At 41.3% G+C, this 26,403-nt stretch overlaps 1 protein-coding gene across 1 annotated transcript in view; it reads right to left on the bottom strand.

The window, feature by feature from the left end:
* Positions 1-26,403, bottom strand: part of LOC117523030 (neurexin-1a-like) — a 976,202-nt gene that overhangs the window by 580,193 nt on the left and 369,606 nt on the right. Inside the window, exon 11 of the mRNA XM_034184449.1 lies at positions 24,029-24,412. Coding sequence (XP_034040340.1) covers positions 24,029-24,412 — 384 coding nt within the window. The remainder of the gene's footprint in view (positions 1-24,028; positions 24,413-26,403) is intronic.

A 26,403-nucleotide genomic window follows, 5' to 3' on the forward strand; every position in this document is an offset into this window, starting at 1 on the left:
TTTGAACTCTCTGAAAAATCACAGGGAAAGGATGTTGTAGGTGCCCACACACACGAGCCAGCTAAACTTTGCTACTGTGCCTTGGACAATCCCACAGCACCCCACCAGCTGCCACCTTCCAAAGACAAGACTGTTGACATTCTCCTGTGGTTTCTTCATTTCAGGACATGAGGCTTGAAACAGCTTTCTCCCATCCCCTTCAGTGCATGAGCTACCCTTGAATAGAAGAGGGCTGCAGAGTTACTCCAAAGGAGCGCACAATCATTTTTTAAATTTACTTTTTCTGTTTTGAGCTCTGCATGATATTTTTATGGGTCAGTGTTGAGGACTACAGCAGCTGTCGAAGGCCAAGAGAATGTCCATGTTTCACCTTGGTATGACAGATGAGGTGAGATTGGCTGAGGTAAGAAAGTACAGATTTTTAAAAAGTTAAGTCTGGCAAAATGACTGGGGGCTGCCATCCAGGACCCAAGATGGTTCCATGATGTTGGGTATGTGGACGCACACAGCACTAGTGTATGTTCCCAGACGTGACTTGACTTTTTAAAACTCTATACTTTCTTGTCTCTTCCCGTGAAGTAAAAATCTCTAAGGACTTTAAGGCCTTTGTATATCATTTAATCGTCTGAAAAGTCTTCCAAGTATCTGATGTCACTATACAAGTGATAAGGATGTGCAGAATGTTTTGCCTCTGGAGAACAACCTGAATGGGTTTTTACATTGATAATATTTTTCTGTCTCCTGAATTATAAAATCATTGAACCATCACTGATGATCCAAATAAATTTCTGATCAAATTATTAATTGGCTATGCCACACCACATAGCACAGTGCACCCTGACCCCATGACAGAGGATCCATGCCATAGGGACTACAGGCCAACCACACAACAAAAGTGTAGACTGAGGCACCCCAAACTTGGGAGCAAACCAGCCATGACCACAAGATAACTTCCCAGTTCCCACATTGGGCAAGAACTAAAACCTGACAGAATGAGTCAGCTTACCTTCCAAGGGGTGGGCCTCCATGGGTCTGGTGCAGGGACCTTGACTCCACGGGGATGAGGCAATGATTTTGGAGTGTTATGCACATGTGCAATCCATGTGCAATTTCCATTCAGATTATCAATGAATTGAATTGAATTTTTATTTGGCACACACACACAAACTTAAAGAAATCTCCCACAAGACCAAACAAAGAAAAACAAAAGCAAACAAAAACCTCAAACAATTAAAATAATAATAATAATAATAATAATTTCCCAGTTGTGTGCGGCCAAAAGGGGGTGGACTGAAGCAAAGGCTTGTAAATGCCCACACCTATCATGAGTTGCCATATACACATATATATGCACTCATAACAGCAACTACAAAAAAGAAAAGAACAAGACGACGAGCAAAAAGGTTTGTAGATTAATCAATACACAAAGCATCCAAACATACCACAACAATTAGCAGTATGATGCACAGATTAAACAGAAGCGCAGAAAAAACAACAATTTACCTAATTTATGGTACTATAATGTACTATAACCCCATTCCTACTAGGCTGCTCAAGGAAGCCCTACCATTAATTAATGCTTCGATCTTAAATATGATCAATCTATCTTTATTAGCTGGCTATGTACCACAGGCTTTTAAGGTGGCAGTAATTAAACCATTACTTAAAAAGCCATCACTTGACCCAGCTATCTTAGCTAATTATAGGCCAATCTCCAACCTTCCTTTTCGCTCAAAAATTCTTGAAAGGGTAGTTGTAAAACAGCTAACTGATCATCTGCAGAGGAATGGTCTATTTGAAGAGTTTCAGTCAGGTTTCAGAATTCATCATAGTACAGAAACAGCATTAGTGAAGGTTACAAATGATCTTCTTATGGCCTCAGACAGTGGACTCATCTCTGTGCTCATCCTGTTAGACCTCAGTGCAGCTTTTGATACTGTTGACCATAAAATTTTATTACAGAGATTAGAGCATGCCATAGGTTTTAAAGGCACTGCGCTGCAGTGGTTTGAATCATATTTATCTAATAGATTAAAATTTGTTCATATAAATGGGGAGTCTTCTTCATGGACTAAAGTTAATTATGGAGTTCCACAAGGTTCTGTGCTAGGACCGATTTTATTCACTTTATACATGCTTCCCTTAGGCAGTATTATTAGAAAGCATTGCTTAAATTTTCATTGTTACGCAGATGATACCCAGCTTTATCTATCCATGAAGCCAGAGGACACACACCAATTAGTTAAACTGCAGGAATGTCTTTCAGACATAAAGACATGGATGACCTCTAATTTCCTGCTCTTAAATTCAGATAAAACTGAAGTTATTGTACTTGGCCCCACAAATCTTAGAAACATGGTGTCTAACCAGATCCTTACTCTGGATGGCATTACCCTGACCTCCAGTAATACTGTGAGAAATCTTGGAGTCATTTTTGATCAGGATATGTCCTTCAATGTGCATATTAAGCAAATATGTAGGACTGCTTTTTTGCATTTGCGCAATATCTCTAAAATTAGAAAGGTCTTGTCTCAGAGTGATGCTGAAAAGCTAATTCATGCATTTATTTCTTCTAGGCTGGACTATTGTAATTCATTATTATCAGGTTGTCCTAAAAGTTCCCTGAAAAGCCTTCAGTTAATTCAAAATGCTGCAGCTAGAGTACTGACTGGGACTAGAAGGAGAGAGCATATCTCACCCACATTGGCTTCTCTTCTTTGGCTCCCTGTTAATTCCAGAATAGAATTTAAAATGCTTCTTCTTACTTATAAGGTTTTGAATAAACAGGTCCCATCTTATCTTAGGGACCTCATAGTACCATATCACCCCAATAGAGTGCTTCGCTCTCAGACTGCAGGCTTGCTTGTAGTTCCTAGGGTTTGTAAGAGTAGAATGGGAGGCAGAGCCTTTAGCTTTCAGGCTCCTTTCCTGTGGAACCAGCTCCCAATTCGGATTAGGGAGACAGACACCCTCTCTACTTTTAAGATTAGGCTTAAAACTTTCCTTTTTGCTAAAGCTTATAGTTAGGGCTGGATCAGGTGACCCTGAACCATCCCTTAGTTATGCTGCTATAGACTTAGACTGCTGGGGGGTTCCCATGATGCACTGAGTGTTTCTTTCTATTTTGCTCTGTATGCACCACTCTGCATTTAATCATTAGTGATTGATCTCTGCTCTCTTCCACAGCATGTCTTTTTCCTGATTCTCTCCCCTCAGCCCCAACCAGTCCCAGCAGAAGACTGCCCCTCCCTGAGCCTGGTTCCGCTGGAGGTTTCTTCCTGTTAAAAGGGAGTTTTTCCTTCCCACTGTCACAAGTGCTTGCTCATAGGGGGTCGTTTTGACTGTTGGGGTTTTTCTGTAATTATTGTATGGCTTTTGTCTTACAATATAAAGCACCTTGGGGCAACTGTTTGTTGTGATTTGGTGCTATATAAATAAAATTGATTTGATTTGATTTGATAGTGAGCAATTCTGTTATTTTTATAACACTTTATTTTTATTTTTATCTTTTCATGGCAGCCAAAGTACCAGATAATACTATCAGGGCAGTCATTCCAGACTTTTTACAGTAGTATGATACTTTAAGCAGTCAAATACTGAAATTTCTCTCAGATGATAACAGGACTCCATCAATTTAAACAATTCCTGGACATGTTGAGGTAAGAGTTCATTTTTAACTTTATACATGAACTGTATCGTAAAATAATCAACCAAGACCCAAAATTTCAAAATGTGCAAACAAGCAAACAATGGATTTGTTGGCTCCTGATAAGGTTTTTTACTTATAACTCTTATAGCTTTCTTTTGTAACAGAAATATTGGATTGATATTTGTTTTATATGTATTTCCCCATACCTCAATGCAGTAAGACATATATGGAACAAGCAAACAATGATACAACATAACCAACGAATGCTGGGGGAAGAAGTATTGTACTTTGTAAAAAATCACGATGACTTTTGAAATTTTGGATTTAACAATTTATATGCGTTTTCCAACTTAGTTTGTCATCGATAAAAACACCAAGAAACATAGTTTCAGTTACCATTTCAATTTCGACATCATTCAATCATAAATTTCTACTTAAGTTCCTGGGCTTATTTGCAAATATAATACACTTAGTTTTACCCAAATGAAGTGATAACTTATTTAAATCAATCCAATGTTTACATTTTTGTAGTTCCCTCTCCATCATGTGCAGGAGCTGTCCCAAATGATCCCCACTGCCAAACACAGTCGTGTCATCAGCAAACAAAATAAATCTCACAAACTTAGAAACCAAACCAATAACATTAATGTACAATAAAAACAGTAACGGCCCAAGGACTAAACCTTGGGGCACCCCACATGAAATCCTCAAAAATTCAGAGTTTATTCCCCCAAAATGAATATAATGGTACCTCTCTTGTAAATAACTAGTTAACCAATCAAGGGCCACTCCTCTTAATACCGTATTTCTGTAATTTATTGAATAGTAAGGTGTGATCTATGGTGCCAAATGCTTTCTGCAAATCAAAATAAACTCCTATAGTGTATTTCTTCTTCTCTGTTGCAATTGTAACCTGTTCAACAAAATCGAACAAAGCCAATGAAGTACTGCCATTTTCCTAAAACCATACTGATGTTGACTAAGAATATTTTGTTTAGTTAAGAAATCGTTCAACCTCTTTACAAATATCTTTTCCAGAATTTTTGAAAACTGTGGTAACAATGAGATTGGCCTGTAGTTTGAAAAAACATGATTATCATCAGATTTGAACAATGGTATCACCTTATCTGTTTTCATTTTAGAAGGAAATTTCCCGGTCATCAATGATAGATGACAAATGTAAGTCAGAGGTTTAATAACACAATTAATCTCTCTCTCTCTCTCTCTCTCTCTCTCTCTCTCTCTCTCTCTCTCTCTCTCTCTCTCTCTCTCTCTCTCTCTCTCTCTCTCTCTCTATATATATATATATATATATTTAAATCAAGAACCTATCAAGATTGTCACTGTCAATTGATTTTTTTTCCTTTTAACTTGTGAACTATGTCAATAATTTCAATTTCATCAGTGTCATTAACATACATTGAATCCAGAGTTATATTAATTGTTTTGCTGTTGTCCAAAGAGCACATTTTTGAGGATACAATTGAATACAATCATGACGCAATAAGTCCCTTCTGAGGTTTTCAATAATAACATCAGGTATTTTCCTTTTGAAATGTACTGTTTCTTTTTATTCCTTTTTATCAACAAATGAATTGAAAGCTACAAAACTAGTAAATGATCACTGACGTCACTTACGAGCAACCCATCTGTTAAGTTCCCTATAGTAGCATTTGTTAATATGTTATCAGTAAGTGTCAATGAATTCGTAGTTATCCTAGTTGTAAGTGTGATTACTGGAAACAAGCCCATACAAAGCACAGAGTTTAGAAATCCTGTTATATATGCCTGACCATGAGGATTAAGTAAATCAATATTAAAATCTTCACAAACAAATAAAAGCTTATTCTTATTAATTGTGTTGTACATTTCAGTTAATTAATCCACAAAAATATTTAAATTTGATTCTGGAGCTCTATAAACACAACTCGCAATTATGTTTTTTGATTTTTCACATATGATTTCCACTGTAACGCATTCCATAATATTTTCCAAAGAAAAAGACATGTTTTGTGTACTTTGACTTTGATATTTTAAACATACATAAAGTGTCACACCACTGCCCCTTTCTTCATCCTATTCATGGCAAAAAAAATCATATCCCTCAAACTGGACAGTGTAAACCCGCTCCTCTATCAACCAAGTCTCAGTAATCGCAATAACAGAAAAACGTTTTTAAGCAATCCTGAATTTCTGAAAAGTTCATAAGAAGACTTCTACTATTAAAATTTATTATGGAGAAAATCCCATTTGTCAAAGAATAATCATTCAGTCGTTCTTCAGTAACGTATTTACAGTGATGTGGAATACCCCCCCCCCCCCCAAAAAAAAAAAAAAAAACTAAACAAACAAACAAAAAAAAACAATCCGGATCAATGTTATTTTGAATATTATGAAATCTATATTCGATGTCTTCAAAAATTTTGAACTTTACCTCCTTATTAATGGATTGTGAGGGTCCAAGGAATCCTAATCATTATTATCAAATTACCTTTGCTGTAGAATCAATACCTGTTGCCCAGTTTCTCATTGCAAGAGTTGTTCAAAGATTGATTGTTCAAAAACTGAAAGGCTGAATTTCAACACTTAAAATAAATTTGGCTGTGCCCTCATCAAAGTTCTGTTTCACACCATGTGCTCAAGAACTCCGCTGGGAGGATTCTCACAGTTATATTTTCCATGTTTTGTCAACTGATTTTCTGCATGTCTTTGTGCACTGCCTAAGCGCAAGAGCACGATAACCAGTTGTCTCTAATTTGTGCCTATTTTCAAGTATGGTGAATGGTGACTAACACAGTGTACCGCATGCCTAAAATGTGCTTTAATGTTAAAAATCAACATTATTCCCCTTTTAGGCTGTTCCACAATCACACAATAACATTGTACCTTCTGGCTTGCTGCTTTAGCGTCAGACCAGCAGGAAATATTTTATGCTCTAAAAAGCAATAAATGTGTGAATATTTTTTTTTTTTTCTCTAGACAAACATACAATATGATCATAATGCACTGAAATAAGAGAATTGTTGGACCAATCTAGCAAACTGCTTCAATTGATAACACTTAATTAAATTTATCCAAATTAACTTAATATTTATGCCAACTTGTTGACTTACTTTGGATCAATTTCATTCATCTTTTAAAATCAAAGCAATTTAATTAGGTTTTCTCTTTTTTCAGCAAATTGATTTTATTGTTGCATAAACATGTTACATGAAATGCATCATTTTGATGTTGAATTAGATTTTAGTAATTTATTGCATGTAGCTGTATTGATTTTATTTCATTTTTTAATAAACACAGATTTATTTATTTATTTATTTATTTTACTTTTTTTTTACCCTGTCTGCATATACTAGTGATGGCAAATGCCAAACTGGCTGACCCATGTATATACATTTATACACATATAGGGGAAGCCGGGGCACAGTGGATCAGAAATATTCTGTGGCAGCATAAACACATTATGCATAGGTTTAGGTCATTCAGTTGTGGATTTGATACAGCAAGTTATTGTTTATGAGGCTGTATTATTTATGTCTCCCCAAGTGTAATTTACAGGTGTTTAAAATCGATTTTAAATTTTTTGATTCACTGTGCCCCGGACACTAATTCTTGGGGCACAGTGAATCAGTGTCCGGGGCACAGTGAATCAACTTAGAATATAATAAAAAAAACACATGATTGTAAAGATTTCTTCAAAAATATTAAATACATGCTGATGCATATACAAACTATAATCCAGCAAACCAGCTATGTAATGTGTGAGTGTCTTATATACTTATATACTGGGGCTTAGTAAATCACTTTCTAGACTGTTTCACTGTGCCCCGATTTACTGTGCCCCGGGTGCATGTGGCACACATGAGTCATGTTATCAAATAGCTGATAGTCTGGAGAAGACATAACACATGCTCATCAGTTGGACAAGGTAGTCTTCTAACTAATAATTTTTTGGGCCACCTTTCCGCTGTTGTGAGAAATAAATACAAAGACACTGACATCCACAAAATTTACTTTTGATAGGAAAAAACTGACTTCACTTGCCATTTAATTTTACCCTTAATATATCCAAAAACAAAACACTAATTTATAAGGGGATGTCTTTATGCATAAAAATATGGCATAACTGCTGCAAATATACTCGTATATGTAGTTTTGCAGATATAGCTCAGGATTTAATGTGCTCTGTGATTCACCGTGCCCCGCTTTCCCCTATGCAATATGTTCTTTGAAGACAGAAAGCATGTAGTGTGTGAGTGAACGTGTGTGACCTTCAACTGCCCTTCCTGGTCAGCCTGTAACATTTTATATAAAACTAACAGATAACTTCTATCAAGAAGGGCTGACCACCAAAACAACATGAAGACAGAGAAGACAAGTGGTGACAGTGGTGACAGTATTAACTGTGAAGTGTTGAAAAAAGTGAGACACAATAATACAACATACCAGGACAAACAACCACACTTAAACCAGCAGTGACAGCAACAGTCTTGTCTATTTAGTGAGGATCCATACCCTATTCTGGGACACCAGAGGTTTGATCCTCTTGGGGTCACCCAAAACTGAACATAGAAATTTGCGAAATATGTGACATAGTATGTATCAGCCTAATGCTCTGAAAAAACACAGTGATGCTACTGTTTACTATAATAGGCAAATATTGACTTGAATAATTTTGGCAATTTGGTTATATACAACCCAGTCTCACGGCAAGTCGTGATTCAGCAGCACAAAATGTACATTAATCTATTGGTTCGTGATATTGTGACGAAAAGCACCTCATTTTTGTCCCGGCACCACAAATTCATTCTAATTCATTCCGCGATGGCTGCACAAATTTAAAAGTGAAGCAGGGGGTCGGGGTGGTTATGGTTAGGGTGGGGGGAAGGAGTAAGATTAGGTTATGGTTAAGGTTAGGGTTGGGGGTAGGAGTAGGTTTAGTAATAGTGAGTTTAAAAAAACCCCGTCACGAAAATTTGACTCATTTTGTCACCGGAGCACGAAAAAAAAAAAAATGTGAGACTGGGCTGTTATATAACAAGTGTCACATTAAACCAACCTATCATGCCTAATGAGTCCTCTATTTATGGAGCTTTCCAACTTAATAAAAGAAGAGAAAATGTTACATGGTCTTTAATATAGTCAAGTTCACAAACTGAAAATTGACATAAAATTGTAATTTTCCTATATATTAGCATTTGGCTGGAAAGTTGACCTTGCTTTTTGATTAATCCCAAATTAAATAAAATCACTTCATCCACAGCCATATGTCCAGTGTACCTGTCAAATAAGGACCTCTTTGGTGTTGGTGGCTCTTGCCGACGGCAGGCACAGCGGTACTCTGGAGTGCTTCTAGCTTTTGCCCCTTTGGGCATACTCACGTTTAGCATTGGCCCACTTTCTCTGTAGGCTCTCAAGTCCTGTCTGTTGCTGGGTTGAGGGGACTGTGTTATATATTACATGATCACAGTGCTGGTATACACCCGTACGCTGGGTGGTTGGGTACACCATTTAGTTGAGTGTCTGGTCTGTAGTCTCAGTGGTGTTTCTGCTAGTAGGACAAATTACCGGTCCTATCACTGCACCTGCATTTTGGGGGCTTTGTGGCTCTGATGCAACTCCTCACAATCATTCATGTTATCACACATCTCATAATATCTACCACACTCTGTATGTAAATTCATAGCTTTCACACACACCCATGTAACTATTTTTTTAACATATCCTTTAACTCATGTAAAACTTTACATATTTCCGATTATTATCATTATCATTATCACCACCTCTATTTGCCGTTATTTATTATCCCTCTTTCTCACTGTCGTTGTAGACATCCTTGTTGTTATTGCAGACTGTTTTTGTCTCCATTTGTCAATGTCACTGTTATTGTTTGTCTTATGGGTTTTTTGTGGTATCCCCTTTAATCTGGGGTTAGCTGGTCAGCCAAATGAATGTATTTTAATGGTATGCACCACCTGTGAGTCATAGAGTAACACACATAGAAAAGTAGGTTGAAAATTGTTAAATAATAGTGAAAAACTGAATAAATCATCACAGACATACAGTATAATATTTAATTATCATACTATCATCAATCAATCAATCAATTATCATCAATCATCTTTGAGCAAAGTCTGTCTGCCCATTTTCTTACTGCTTCCAAGCCCTTTGTCTGATTTCCACCAAAAGGGGTATGCGGTTGAATGTCAGCTCCGGTGTCAAGTAAGGCCAGGTGGTGAGGGGCATATCACAATCTGCAAAATAACACTTCCTTCCACAGATAATTGGCTGGCAGAGGAGCAGAGTGTATGTACACAGTGGTCTGCTGGGAAGTGTGCCAAATTTGGAAACCTAACCTTAACGCTACCTCCCTGCTGCTTGCAAAATATCTGCCCTATGACGTGTACATCCTGGCCGTGCTCATGTGCATACCTCACTCACATCAGTTTTGAGGGTCAGAAATTATGCTTGATACCAGAATTGCCCTTAAAGGATAAGTTAGGGTAAAAATCAAGGTCATAGGGCATCAAATGGCAAAATTTGGATTTTCCACTCCAATTTGCACCAAACTTGGCGTATGGCGGCAAATCCTAGAATTGCTACGGCAAGATCAAATTTGCCAACGGTTTGTCTTTGGGGTTATATTCAAGGTCATGTCTGTCTGTCTGTTGGCCAATTTCTACAAAACTTGGTGTGTGGAAGAAGGTCAATCTCGGAGTTATACTTAAAGGATTCATTTTAGTGATTCATTGACAAATTAGATTTTAACTCAAACTAGGCTCAAACCTGGCACATACATAGGTGAGTTCCAGAATAGCTTTGCCAAGATCACCCCAAAGTCAGTCATTTGGGTGAAGGTCAATGGGGTCAAATGGCAAATACTAACCAGGCAATGGCTTGTGCTGTTTATCTGAAAATCTTATCCTCAACAAGGTGACCACATCCTTAATGATGATGTAATAAGTGTCACTGAAATTCCCACGTTTTATGCGACTGATGCAAAGCAGCAAACACCATGCACAAAGCCACGTGCATACAGTGCAAAATAATGATAAACAGGAAAAACGTGTGGGTGAGGCACCCTGTCGCCCACAGCTCCTACACCAAAGATTTATCTATACATTGATATTCATGTACCGTTATTCATCTCAGGCATGTATATGTAAACATCCATCTGTGGTGGGCATCCATGTGAAATAATACAGCTGCTTGGAGCGCTGGCATCCAGCATGTCATATCTCATTAGGGAGTATGTACATGTGTTGCAGTGCACCTACACCACCATCTGGGAGGCTGCTTTAGCCTCACACTGCAAGACTAATATTTGGGGTAATTAGCAACCAGAAGAACAATGAAGGGGAAGACATTTGGGATGTAGAGGAGGAAAATTGCTTTGTCTGCTTAATTAAAACCCCTTAAAATAGAGCGAATAGCTCCATGCTTCTCTTCCACAGCTCCTCCTCCGCCTGTTCCCTCCCCTTGTTGTCGCCTCCTCCTCCTGCGCCATATGCAGTAGCTGTGTTTTGCCACCGGGTGGTACACCATGCATGCATAAGTGAGAGCTGGGCTAATTCTTTTGACAGCTACTCAGCCTGCTGGTGCCGGTTTCATCCTACCAGCGCAGATGCAATCTGGACCCATCAAAACAACTGGCAGCCCACCAGAGCCCATCCTCCGTAGCGCTGCACCCACTCACGTGCCTGCTGGTCTCACACGCACAGCAGAGAAGGCCAGAACGCAAGAAAGTTGGAGAGAAGAGGAAATGCATCGGAATATACTTGAGGGTCTGAGTATGCTGGGGTCAGGGTGGTAAAGACCTTTGCACCATGCATCATCCCTGTGAAGTTGCTCCAAACACAGTTACATGTTTTCTACTGCAGTTTTCCGACATTGTCAGAGTGGATTATGTCTTATTGCAGCCAAGAACATTCTGTGGATAAGTAATTATCTATCTAAAAGTAAAACGATATGTATCCCATGCTCACTCCACCGCCCCCATGTACTATGCCCTAATTCCTGTCAACTTGGTAGCTAGAATAGAAAAGCACATGTGGAAAAACAGAGCAGCACAAAGCCAAGCCTAACTGACATGTACAATCGAAATGGGGCACAATCACAGTTATTCTCTGTGCTCTTAGCACTTGGTTTAAAATTAAATATTCATTTTTTTTGCACAGGGTTTTCTGGCTCACAGTCGACTGCCTTCATTCATCCACAACACTTGTCACATGTTAGGACACGTTCAGGAGTGAACAAACAGCATTTATAACAGCTGTACTGCAAGTAGGACAAATCCAGTTTTCATGAATGCAGCTTTGCGCTGCCTTCGTATTGTGTGTTTTAATTTTGACTCAGCACGCGTCTGTTACACCGCGATCCCCCTCGTATTCTACATTATAATTCAGCGATTTGGAGATCAGATGGATAATGTCAAAGAAAAACGAGGGCTATTATGTTGACTTGAAATGACCCAAGATGTTTGAAGCATTCAGGATCATTTCATTCAAAAATGTATTGATAATGAACTTTGAAACTAAACTGATAAACTTTATTGTTTTTGTGCAAATATTTGCTCATTTTGAAATGGATGCCTGCAACACGTTTCAAAAAAATAAGCTGGGACAGTGGTATGTTTACCACTGTGTTACATCACCTTTCCTTCTAACAACACTCAATAAGCATTTGGGAACTGAGGACACTAATTGTTGAAGCTTTGTAGGTGGAATTCTTTTCCATTCTTGCTTGTTGTATGACTTCAGTTGTTCAACAGTCCGGGGTCTCCGTTGTCGTATTTTGCGCTTCATAATACGCCACACATTTTCAATGGACGACAGGTCTTGACTGCAGGCAGGCCAGTCTAGCGCCCGCTCTCTTTTACTACAAAGCCACACTGTTGTAACATGTGCAGAATGTGGCTTGGCATTGTCTTGCTGAAATAAGCAGGGACATCCCTGAAAAAGACGTTGCTTGGGTGGCAGCATGTGTTACTCCAAAACCTGGATGTACCTTTCAGTATTGATGGTGTCATCATAGATGTGTAAGTTGTCCATGCCATGGACACTAACACACCCCCATACCATCACAAATACTGGCTTTTGAACTTAGCACTGGTAACAAACTGGATGGTCTTTTACCTCTTTTGTCTGGAGGACACAACATCCATGATTTCCAAAAACAATTTGAAATGTGGACTCATCAGACCACAGCACACTTTTCCAATTTGCATCTGTCCATTTCAATGAGCTCAGGCCCAGAGAAGGCGGCGGCTTTTCTGGATGTTGTTGATGTATGGCTTTCTCTTTGCATGGCAGAGTTTCAACTTGCACTTGTAGATGTAGCGACAAACTGTGTTAGCTGACAGTGGTTTTCGGAGGTGTTCCTGAACCCACGCAGTAAGATCCTTTAGACAATGATGTTGCTTTTTAATGCAGTGCCGCCTGAGGGATTGAAGGCCACGGGCATTCAGTGTTGGTTTTCGGCCTTGCCACTTACGTGTAGAAAGTTCTTCAGATTCTCTGAATCTTCTGATTATATAATGGACTGTAGATGATGGAATCCCTAAATCCTTGCAATTGAATGTTGAGAAACATTGTTCTTAAACTGTTGGACTATTTTTTTCCACACAGTTGTTCACAAAGTAGTGACCCTGTTATGTGGGCCGCCCGAAGAGGAGGTACTGCTGGCCAACGCCAGAGGGCGCCCTGCCTGTAGTTGGGTTTCAGGCACCAGAGGGCGCAGTCACCACCCAGGAGCCAGGACTACCAGCTGTCAGTAATCATCATCACCATAAAAGCCTGGAGGAGACACCACATCTCTGCCGAGATATCAGTTTACCACTCAGGTAATTCTCTCAGCCGTTGTTTCTGTGCCGAATGCACATACCTTGTTTGTTCTGAACTTTTTGCAGGAGTACCTGGAACTCTACTTATAGCTGGAGCTGGGTTTGTGGACGGTGGGGGAGTGACGATCTTCACTCCTCATTCCACTTACATTAAGTAGTAGTTCAGCCTCTGCTGTTAACTGGTTCCAGAGTTGGAGGTGGAGGTGTTCCCTCCAAGTGGATAAACATTGTGAGTTGCTGACTGCTTACTGGGTGTCCACACACCCACCATTAACCTGTTTTTGTTCCTGCCAGCAGTACCGGATCTGACAGCTGAAGAAGAGGCCACCTGGGGACTCGGGACTTGGTGGCTTCAGTGTACTGCAGGTCTTCATTGACGGCGGAACCTTGTGGGCCCCGGCTCTTCTCTGGATAGGCGTCTCCTACCCTCGGGCCTGCCCACACGTCACCTGTTGTATTTTGTAATTGACTGTCTAAAAGCAGTATTCGACCTGTTGTGCACATTTGCGACAATAATTGTATTTATTGGACTATCTATTGATCGTTCATTTGCGCCCCCTGTTGTGGGTCCGTGTCCATTACACTTCCCCAACAGACCCTTGGCCCATCTTTGCTTGTGAACGGCTGAGCCTTTTGGGGATGCTCCCATACCCAATCATGAAACTCACCTGTTCCCAGTTAGGTGTTCTTTGAGCATTCATCAACTTTACCAGTCTTTTGTTGCCCCTTCCCAACTTTTTTGAATGTGTTGCAGGCATCCATTTCAAAATGAGCAAATATTTGCACAAAAACAAAAACGGTCTATCAGTTTGAACATTAAATATCTTTTTTTGTGGTGTATTCAATTGAATATAGGTTGAAGAGGATTTGCAAATTGTATTTTGTTTTTATTTACATTTTACACAACTTCCCAACTCATTGGAATTGGGGTTGAATATATATATATATATATAAAGCAAGAAACGTCTGTGTGTGGATATGTCGCTTGCATCTCTCGCTGACTGTCAGATCAACCTCAGCTTTCGGATTTGGCTGCTGCACGTCATGATGATGTGATCCTTTATTATGAAAATTTTCATTTTCAAAACCTTTATTTTGACATTAAACCTTTATTTTGGTTAACATTGTAATATTCGTACTTCCAAGATTGCGTGGCTCGCTGATGTTACTGGCAGCAAAGTTGAACAACATCAAATAGTTCATGCTCTGTGCATTGTTTCACAATAAAATGTTTAATGCCAGCATCCCAGCAAATACTTTTACTGTGAAAGGCATCCTGTCTGTTCCTTGCTGAGTTTAACTTGACAACACTGAGGAGATGTTTTCTAAAATCCGTTTCTTGGTAGTGTTTCATTAATAATGTAAGCTGAATAAAATATTACATTTGCTGCGATTTCAAGTTTCAATAAACTGTTCAGGAGGTGAGGTACTGATTTGTTGTTTCAAATATTCTAATTGTTGTGTTTAATTTTGTCTGACTCTCTTCCAAAACCTGTTTAATAGGAATCCTTTTATTTTCATATAATTGATAATGAAACTGATTTTTTTAGAGCAATATGAAATACTATATCCAAATAATAATATAACGTAAGTACACCTCTTTCCACATACATACATATATATAAGAAGGAAAAACTGTGCAGAACATAATGGCAAATTGTGGATTTTGCTCTCATGTGACTGGAAATTGTTACAATTTGATCATCAAGGTCAAAGGTCCATCCTCTTGTCAAAAAGGCCAACAAGCTAATGCTGAACAGACATAAGATCAAGACACCATATATGCTGAATTTTGCATTCGCATTTGTACTGCTATGATGCGTAGTGAAAAATATCCATATGGCAAGTTGCAATTTACAGTCTCTTTGCAGATACTATAACAACAAAATGCAAATACAATGTGATGAGGCGTTCAAGCCAGTTTAGCAAGATAGTCTCCGGGGTAACATTAAGAATATCCAGGCATTACCATGCATAAAACACAAAGATAAATACTGGTTATAATGCCCCTGAGCAATAGACCCTTAATAACATTGTCTTATGCATGTGTATAATAAAACATTCGTGTGCAGATGTATATCTGCCCCAGATATACGATGGTAGAAGGCTTCACTGTCTGACACTTAAATCTTCGATTTCCTTCTCTGTGAGACAGAGGGATAGCTATTCACACAAGGCCTGGTCATGACTGAATGATCTGATGAGTCAATTTACAGGCCAGTGTCCATGGTGAACGTGACCAGCAAAGTTTCAGTTGTGCATCACTCACCTGTCACTCACCATAGTTTAACACCAGCCAGTCAACATTCATTCTCTCTCTCTCCCTGTTGTCCCGTATCCTTGCTTTTATACTTTACGCATCCATGATTTAAAAAAAAATGAAGGCTTTTTATGGCAATACTGTTTTGCCTGAGCATGAAAGGTGGTGCATTCAATCCTGAGCTTAGAGTTTGTTGGGGCCCTTGGCAAAAATTCACAGGGGGGTGCCTTCAACTTGCATGCATCACCAATTACGTTATATATGTTATATAGACCTATCTATTTTATTGTCAATCGTCAAGCCAATCTTTTTTATTTTTTAATATTAACCATTAATGCTCCAGTAGTAGCCTCAAAATAGTATTAAAAAATTTTAAGCTTTAACAGAAATTTCCCTTTTGTAAAGCCCCCTATTGTCATCTTAGGGCCCTGTCCCACTGGCGTTTAGGAGGATTTGCGGATGGAATGCTCACAAAAGTGGCCCACAATCCGCCAAACAACCGCAATAACCGTGTAACATTCCTGTATGAGTCAGCCGCCATCCGAACCACGTCCGTGATCATCCGCAGAGGCACGCATGTCCACAGCCAGGATTTTTGAGCGGCTCAAAAATCCTGCTGCGGATGAGATCCGCATCACTGCCTGAACACATACTGAAGACATATGCATGACATACACAACCAACGCACTACATATCCCCTGTCATCCGCTGATATCCGCAACCGACGGGTTGGCGCGGCTTGGCGGCGGACTGGGACAGCGTGCAAAACAGATATGATGCGTGCCCAGCACGGCCACATCACAGTCGCAAATGGTATGTCGCGCATGCAGACAGAGTGGGCACGGATGGAGCGAGTGCATCACGGCCGCTGTGACCCTCACCGGGGCGCCATCCGCGGTTGCCTTCGCTTCTGTTCCCTGTTATATTCCGCTTTCTTCCTCATGTATTCGCTGATCCACCCCGGGACATTTGTCATTTCCGCCCACCTTTGTTGCGGACGCTCAGCTTTGTCTCCTCATTTCATGCGCAAATCCTCCTAAACACCAGTGGGACAGGGCCCTTATGTAGAATTTATCTAAACCATTGTGAGTGGCAGCTGTGGCTATAGTTTTAAACTTTGTCAGGCCTTGGAGGCCTTGGGCCCAAGCAGTTGCCTGCCTTGCCTGTTAGAAAACACTGCATCTGGAATGTTGGGAAAAAATGCTTAATATATAATTTTTATACTTAAAATTAATCAAGTTAAGTGACATATGATGACAGTGTGTACTTTTTAAAAACATGCATGGTGTAGTAAAGAGCTGAAAACATTTAAAATTTGTAACCTGTCCGTTTAAAGCAAACCCAGGAATCTGACCATGTGACACCAATACTGTGACATGTTCTTGGACTGACTCCCTACTTTCAAGAGACGATTTTAAGGTATGGTTGCCTCACATACAAAATACTGAGCAATACACTTTTTTTGTGGACCCTGAGATACTTCCCAGGGCACCACAAGCTTAAATGTGGTTGACATAATTGGGTCTTGCCGTCTGTGTGATCTTCCCCACCCCACCCCAGAATTTTGGTGAATAGACTGCATTTATATAGCGCTTTTCCATCTATTTCAGGAACTCAAAGCATGTTAGGGCCCAGTCCCAATGGGGAGAGGATTAATTGCGCATGAATTGAGTATACAAATTACGGGCGTTCATTGTCGCCCACAACAAAACTTCCCAAAAATGACAAATGTCCCAGTATGAATTACAGATATATTTATAATGTATAGCGAATATATGAGGAACAATCACAGATGTATAAAGCATGTACGAGGGCTGTCAATAAAGTATAGGTCCTTTTATTTTTTTCAAAAACTATATGGATTTCACTAATATATTTTACGTCAGACATGCTTGAACCTTGGGCGCATGCGTGAGTTTTTCCACGCCTGTCGGTGACGTCATTCGCCTGTGAGCACTCCTTGTGGGAGGAGTCGTCCAGCTCCTCGTCGGAATTCCTTTGTCTGAGAAGTTGCTGAGAGACTGGCGCTTTGTTTGATCAAAATTTTTTCTAAACCTGTGAGACACATCGAAGTGGACACGGTTGGAAAATTAAGCTGGTTTTCCGTGAAAATTTTAACGGCTGATGAGAGATTTTGAGGTGATACTGTCGCTTTAAGGACTTCCCACGGAGCGAGACGTCGTGCAGCGCTCCCAGGCGCCGTCGTCAGCCTGTTTCAAGCTGAAAACCTCCACATTTCAGGCTCTATTGAATCCAGGACGTCGTGAGAGAACAGAGAAGTTTCAGAAGAAGTCGGTTTCAGCATTTTATCCGGATATTCCACTGTTAAAGGAGATTTTTTTAATGAAAGACGTGCGGACGGGTCCGCGCGTCGGGACGCAGCCGGCGCGGCACAGGAAAAACACCTCCGTGTTGATAACCATTTGTTAAAATCCAGGCGGCTCTTTGATGGCTTTCAGTGGAGTGAGTATATGAGAAACAGCTGGACATGTTCCAACTTGTCCTTAAGCTTCCAACAGAGGTGTTTTTCCTGTGGCGGAGCGTCGCGGCGGCTGCGAGCCGACGCTGCAATCCGCCCGCAGTCTTTCCTTAAAAAAATCTCCTTTAACAGTGGAATATCCGGAGAAAATGCTGAACCGACTTCTTCTGAAACTTCTCTGTTCTCTCACGACGTCCTGGATCAATAGAGCCTGAATGTGGAGGTTTTCAGCTTGAAACAGGCTGACGACGGCGCCTGAGAGCGCTGCGCGACGTCTCGCTCCGTGGGAAGTCTTAAAGCGACAGTATCACCTCAAAATCTCTCATCAGCCGTTAAAATTTCAGCCGATCAAACCCATTGCGATTATCACAGAAATATTACAGATTTATTGTGAATGCATCTTGCATGTGTGGTGGAAACAGCGTTTGTATTGCGCGTGTGCAGCATCTGCATTACGGTCATAAAAGAAGTGCATTTGGGCTTTCGGCATCACTATTCACACCAACACCACAGCTTCTGGAGCAATTGCTGGACTTGGACACGTTGATTGGTATGTTGTTGGATGGCAGCAACTATCGCACTACGTCTTTGGGGATCCATAACTACATCTGTATGTCTCCACAGCTGGACTGGTAATGACTGGCAGGTATGTCGATTTCTGTTTGTTATGCAATCACAAATTGTCCGCAAATCAGATGCAAAGCAGATGAAATATCCATCCATCCATCCATCCATTTTCTTCCGCTTTATCTGGAGTCGGGTCGCAGGGGCAGCAGCTCAAGCAAAGCTGCCCAGACCTCCCGATCCACACACACACCTACCCCAGCTCCTCCGGGGGAACCCCAAGGCATTCCCAAGCCAGTTGAGAGATGCAGTCCCTCCAGCATGTCCTGGGTCTTCCCTGGGGCCTCCTCCTAATGGGACGTGCCTGGAACACCTCTCCAGCGAGGCGTCCAGGGGGCATCCGGAAAAGATGCCCGAGCCACCTCAACTGACTTCTTTTGACATGGAGGAGCAGCGGCTCGACTCCGAGCTCCTCCCGAGTGACCGAGCACCTCACCCTATCTCTAAGGGAGCGCCCAGCCACCCTGCGGAGGAAACTCATCTCAGCCGCTTGTACTCGCGATCTCGTTCTTTCTGTCATGAGCCAAATCTCATGACCATAGGTGAGGATCAGAACGTAGATTGATCGGTAAATCGAGAGCTTTGCCCCCCTACTCAGCTCTCTCTTCACCACGACTGTCCGATACAGAGAACCACATCACTGCAGATGCTGCACCGATCCGTCTATCGATCTCACGCTCCATCCGTCCCTCAATCATGAACAAGACCCCAAGATACTTAAATTCCTCCACTTGAGGCAAGGACACTCCAGCAACCTGAAGAGGGCAAAGCACCTTTTTCCGGTCGAGAACCATGGCCTCGGATTTGGAGGTGCTGATTTTTATCCCGGACGCTTCACACTCGGCTGCAAACCGCCCCAGTGCATGCTGAAGGTCCTGATTTGACGAAGCCAACAGAACCACATCGTCCGCAAACTGCAGAGACGAGATTCTATGGTTTCCAAACCAGATCCCCTCTACACACTGGCTGCACCTAGAAATTCTGTCCATAAAAATAATGAACAGAACCGGTGACAAAGGGCAGCCCTGGCGGAGGCCAATGTGCACTGGAAACAGGTTTGACTTACTGCCGGCAATGCGAACCAAGCTGCTACTGCGGTCGTACAGGGACCGGATAGCCCTTAGCAAAGGACCCTGGACCCCGTACTCCCGGAGCACTCCCCACAGGGTGCCCCGAGGGACACGGTCAACGCCTCTCCAGATCCACAAAACACATGCGGACTGGTTGGGCAACTCCCATGAACCCTCGAGCACCCGATGGAGCGTGTAGAGCTGGTCCAGTGTGCCGCGACCAGGATGAAAACCACACTGCTCCTCCTGAATCCGATGTTCGGCATCAGTCGAATTCTCCTCTCCAGTACTCTGGAATAGACCTTACCGGGGAGGCTGAGGAGTGTGATCCCCCTATAGTTGGAACACACCCTCCGGTCCCCCTTCTTAAACAGAGGGACCACCACCCCGGTCTGCCAATCCAGAGGCACTGTCCCCGATCACCACGCGATGTTGCAGAGGCGTGTCAGTCAAGACAGTCTCACAACATCCAGAGACTTAAGGTACTCAGGACGGATTTCATCCACCCCAGGAGCCTTGCCACCGAGGAGCTTTCTAACCACCTCGGTGACTTCGGCCTGGGTAATGGATGAGTCCGCCTCTGAGTCCCCAGTCTGTGCTTCCTCTTCAGAAGATGTGACGATGGGATTGAGGAGATCCTCGAAGTACTCCTTCCACCGCCCGACAACATCCCCAGTTAGGGTCAACCAGCTCCCCACCCGCACCGTAAACAGTGCTGGTGGAGAGCTGCTTTCCGCCTCCTGAGGCGTGGGATGGTTTACGAGAATCTCTGTGAGGCCGACCGATAGTCCCTCCTCCATGGCCTCCCCGAACTCCTCCCAGACCCGAGTTTTTGCATCTGCACCCGCACGGGCTGCGGCACACTTGGCCTGCTGGTGCCTGTCATCTGCCTCTGGGGGTCCCACCTACAAACAAAGATAAGTAGGACTCCTTCTTCAGCTTGATGGCATCCCTTACTTCCGGTGTCCACCACCGGGTTCCGGGATTGCCGCCACGACAGGCACCAGAGACCTTGTGACCACAGCTATGAGCGGCTGCATCGACAATGGAGGTGGAGAACATGGTCCACTCGGACTCCATGTCTCCAACCTCCTCCTGGATCTGGGAGAAGCTCTCCCGGAGGTGGGAGTTGAAGACCTCACTGACAGAGGGTTCCACCAGTCGTTCCCAGCATTTTCTGGTCAGATGGGGATTTGAACAGAGGATCCTCTGGTCTCAAGACCACTGCTTAATCACTAGACCATCACCTCCCTTGAACACATTCACAGTCAATTTTTTTTTACAGTGATGCTTCACATTCACCCATTCACATACCAGTATCAGGGTGCTGCCATGGAAGGCACTCAACTGTGCACTGGGAGGATTGTTGAGATTAAGGCTCTTGTCCAATGGCCCTTCATGATTTTCCCATCTGACAGAGATGTGGATCAAGGATCCTCTGATCACATGCCCAAGGCTACATTTATTTCTATTATGCTTCCATTAACTATTATGGGTATAACATCAGTCATGCCATTAGCACAACTACATTAGCTTTGTTCATTTCAGATGCAAAACTGCTTCGAGATCTAAGTGTGCAGCTGGATTGAAAAGCTAATATGTATTCATGCAAAGTTGTGTTTTTGATTTTTGCAACCTAATTTGTTGTTGTTGAAATCCCAGTATCTACATAATTAGTGTTAGGCTCTTTTCTGCAGTGAGCACCGTCAGTACCCTAGTCTACACTCAATGGCAGCATGTTCCAAGGTCAACACTTCTGCATGAAGTTCAACAAATTAGAACTTTTTAGGTGGTCCCCCTTTGTGTTGTCCATTGTATGCCACTGTCCAAGATTGTTCCAACCTACACCCAGTTTACTTTAAACCTGTTAACACCTTGAGACAGAAATTAGTTCACCCTAAGGACAGGATCACTAGTTACAAACAGGGCAATGTAGTGTATTCTATCAGATGTCAGGAAAACTGTAACGAACACTACATAGGTGAGACTAAGCAACCGTGACACAAAAGGCTATACCAGCACTGCAGAGAGGGCACCAGTGGACCTCAGTCTGCAGTTCATCTCCACCTTAAAGACACTAATCACACGTTTGAGGACAAGGAATTTAAAATCTTAGCCAGAGAGAAGAAATGGTTTGAGAGAGGGGTCAAGCAGGCATTCTATGTGTAACAGCTGAACCCAGCCTTAACTAGGGATGGGGTCTGAGACATGCTTTGTCCCCTGTTTACAATGGGGTACTCAGATCAAAGCAATTTCAGTCTTTTGTTCATGGTAATGAGTCATTCACATCATCAGGAGAGGTGTCAGTCCCATCGTTAGGAGGGACAGCTACCCTGTCATTAGGAGGGTGCTAACAAGAGCATAATAGGTGCTAATTAAAGCAGTTGTTTAGTCACTAGCCAATAGCAGTCTGCCTCTCAGTAGGAGGGGTCTGGTTAGGTTTAAAACTCCAGCTTTTGTGGCTTCTGTTTGTTCTTCTCTACAAGGGTCAGACAGAAGTCAGACTACCAGAGCAAGAATTTTAACTGAGGAAGCTTCTGCGATTTGAAGCGAAACGTCCTTGCATCAAGCAACCAGTCCAGTCGAAGATTCAAGCTTCTCTACAATGGGTAAGATGTGTATAAAGGTTTAATATAACGCAATGCTAAAATACCCTCAGCCATATGAGCACTGTGTTCTTTATAATTCACAGTTCTTTAGTTAATTGAGATCCTATTGTCTTACGTACAATTTGTACATGTTCAATAAAAGCTCTCTAACAATCAGTCAATCAAAAACAATATTTACCTTTTAAGAGCATCTGCAGGAGGCCTTGCGTTTGTTGTGTTCATGAGCTTTAGACAAGAACTGAAGTTGTGCACTCAAGTAATATTTGTAGATCACCCTCTGTGGATTTGTCGGTATTGAGACAAATTTAACTCCAGAGGAATTTAGCTTAGAGTTAGTGGAAGTTAGCTTAGAGTTAGTGGAAGTTAACGTGCATGCTAACATCTGCAAAATCTCTTGCAAATGAATCCAGAGGTGTTATCAGGTTACAAAAACAGCGTTTGCAGTTTTACAAGTGTTTATTTCTTGCTAGCTTTTACATAATACGTATTTGATAAAAGTGTTATATTTAGCCAAAAACGAAGCAAAGTTAGCAGCAAGCGACACCAGGAAGTGATGTCACCACACTAGCATCTGTGTGATCATTCCATTAAAATAGAAACAGAATGTAACGTTTTAACCTCTTAAAATATGTCAAGGTTAACCATCTTTGAACTTGTCCAACGTCTGCTCCCCAAGAATGTTCCCTGTAAATTTGAAGACTCTGGGAGTAATAAGACTGGATTTATGCTAAGCACCGACAGATGGAGGGATAAAGAGGTGGACGGACAGACAGACAGACAAAGAGATGGACGGACAAAAAGCCTTCGCAATACCCGATGGCCATATTTCATGCCCATGGGTAAAAGAAGTCAACAGGCTACCGGGCTTTTACATATCATGTATTGGACGATCAACCTCACTTTAAAAACATTTATCTCTGCTTTTTATTATTAATAACATGTTGCTATATTTATCTTTATAATTTAATCTGCAGAGGTGTAAAACCCTGACTACAATGAGCAAAAGTCCTACTATGTATTGTTTTCTACATGCCTACCCAAAGCAGGTGATATCACTGGTTAGTTCATCTACCTGCCTGAAGAACTAATTGAACTAATTGCAGTCAGAATATTTAGTTGGTGAATGGAACACATATGCCGTAGGTCTTTTACTAACCCACCTCTGTTTATTTATTTCTGCTTTATCGTGGTCTTGCAGATGTAGTGTCCAAATTACTGAGGTTTTGCAGTTGTAATTTTTTCCTATGTGTTTTTTATGACTGTGGGATTGTCGCTTGTCTGTTTTTAATGAATACATTTTCATTCTTCTTAAGGTGTTTTGCTTTTATTATAATGATGCATAAGACTACAGTGTATTAGAAAGAGCTATGTGCATTTGATTTATAACATCCAAACCCAGCATACAAACCCAGATTATTTCTATAAATCAGGAAAACCAACATGAACCCAGTCTGGAAACACAAAATCAGAATAAAAATAAACTTAAAAAGTACTACCTCTCTCACAGGAGCGACCAAGGTAACCGCTTCCAGAGCAGTCGCACACATAGCGGTTCCAGCCCTCCCTGCAGATCCCATTATTTTGGCAGGGGTTACTCAAGCACTGTTTGGGAGGTTCCTTCGAACACGAGGGCTTAACCCCGGCAGCTTTTTGGATCTCCGCCAAACGTCGGACATCCTTACTCTGTCCATCGATGAACAGATCTCGGATGCAGCCTACGTAGCCGTAGTTGAGTAGTGCTGTCCACACCTCAGTGGGGAACACCAAACCCATTTTATTTTCTGGCAGACCCCCGAGGTAGAGATTGTCATCCAAATCGAGGATTTCACTTTCCCCAGGAGCTGTATAGGCGGTACGGAGGGTGTTGATAGAGATGGTACCTAGGAGGGTAAAAACATAAATAAATAAATAAAGCATGTATCTTTATTGGAAATATATCAGACAGGCCAATTCTAACACCTATTGATGACTGCCAATACCAGAAGACACAAACAGAGAGAAAACCCTACTAAAGATGGCTCGATGAAGAAATTAGCTTAATTAGTGTTATCCGTCTGGACAGGGTCAGGGTTTTCTTCATTTACAATGACAGATGAGTGGTGATAAGACACATTAATCACAGGGCAGCTAGTCTATTAGTAGCCTAATATGGATTCTTAGAGTAGAGTCTCCATTTTCTTGCATTTCCTATAATAAATCCTCCTTATCTATAAAGCAGTGGTCATGAAGAAGCGAGGGAAAGAAAAATTGGTGCTCTATCATTTCAAATGACCCTCCCCCCCTCCAAAAAAGAAAACATTGTGGCCATCTTTTGGAACTTGATTAACGGACTGGAGACTGTTTTTTTGCTCCTCTCCAACACGTAAGACTGCAATGAGTGTATGTGTGTGTGTGCTTCCCACCATGATTTATTGCTCTCATTCAGGTTTAATTCTCGATCTGGAACACGGTAAACAACACCGGACATGACTGGACTGTAAAGCCGAGGAAAGGAAAGCCTTACTGTTGGACTCAGACCCGGTGATTAATTTGTGTATGGATCCGTTACTCTCAGCGCAGAATCTTTAATTAATGGCGGCTGCCTTCACCGCCTGCATCCTCGTCCAGTAATCTATACGTCGTGCCGCTCAAGATCTGTGCAGACCGCTGCCCTCGGTAGGAGTGGCAGAAAATTGGGTAAGGATTTTGACAAAAAAAAGAAATAAATAAAAATGCCACAAAGTAATAATTTGACAGTCTGAATGACAGATATGATGAAGCCATTAGGTGATCGCCTTGGGTTAAACACCTAAGACATAACTGGTTGTGCGAGGGAGGACTTTGCTCCTCAAACTAATAATGTTAGGAAATCTGCCCGAAGCCACACATAAGAATGATGTCTCACATATTTTAGAGACACATTAGAGATTAAATGGAGCCATTTCACATTTTATTACGGCATTGATATCACAATTAATTAATTGTGATGTATTTCATTGCAGCTTCAATGCTTTGTTTGAATCCACATGGCGTTTTCACACCTGGAAGTTCAAGCTATAGCCGCACCAACGTTTTCTTTCACATTGTGATTATGCAATAACCCCAAAGATGTCAACTCAGATATGGCACATGCCCTCTCATCCTCGCACCCCTAAGCTGCTCTCAATACTTGCAATTGCCCAGTTTGTAGACGGATATGCATCTGGTGTTTTTGTGTTCTCAGTGCCAATGTTATTACTATCTAAATCTTTGGATATACATTTACGAGTATGCATGTCTGTTTCAATTTATTCCACCACTGTTGTAATATTATTATGATGGTACCAGCAGTAATAATTTCAAGTGGAATACACTAGAATAGTTGCAATTCAGCAAATACCCACATTTTGAACCTGTTCAAGGAATGAAAAGAAAAGCAGAAACAATTACGATACATACACTAGGAACAAAAGAAAACAAGAAACTTCATCATTGTTGAATTTCCAGGAAATAAATGAGTTGTACTCTATAATAATTAGACACATTTGCTGAGCGTCTTTAAAATATTCATGCTTTGTTCACCATTTGTAAAGCATTGTTCATATATTAATTCTCCTTAGTAAGTCATTTTTAAGCAAATTTTGTTCCTGGAAAACAAGCCAATCAAAAATATGCTTATTAATTGAATTGCCATACTTAATAAAAGTTAATCATTTCTAAATGAAGTAACATTTTTTTAACCACTTTGCATGTTTTTTGTATTGCTAACATTTACAACTCATTATTACTCTGTGTTCTCTTTCTCTCTGAGATGTGGCTGGATCCACGTGCTGGATTGGATGATTTCTGTGGTGGACTTGGGACAGATTTGGCTATAGGAACAGATGCAACAAGTGGCTCGATAACTGTGATT

Source organism: Thalassophryne amazonica, chromosome 13, assembly GCF_902500255.1.
Source record: "Thalassophryne amazonica chromosome 13, fThaAma1.1, whole genome shotgun sequence".
In the NCBI taxonomy this organism is placed as follows: domain Eukaryota; kingdom Metazoa; phylum Chordata; class Actinopteri; order Batrachoidiformes; family Batrachoididae; genus Thalassophryne; species Thalassophryne amazonica.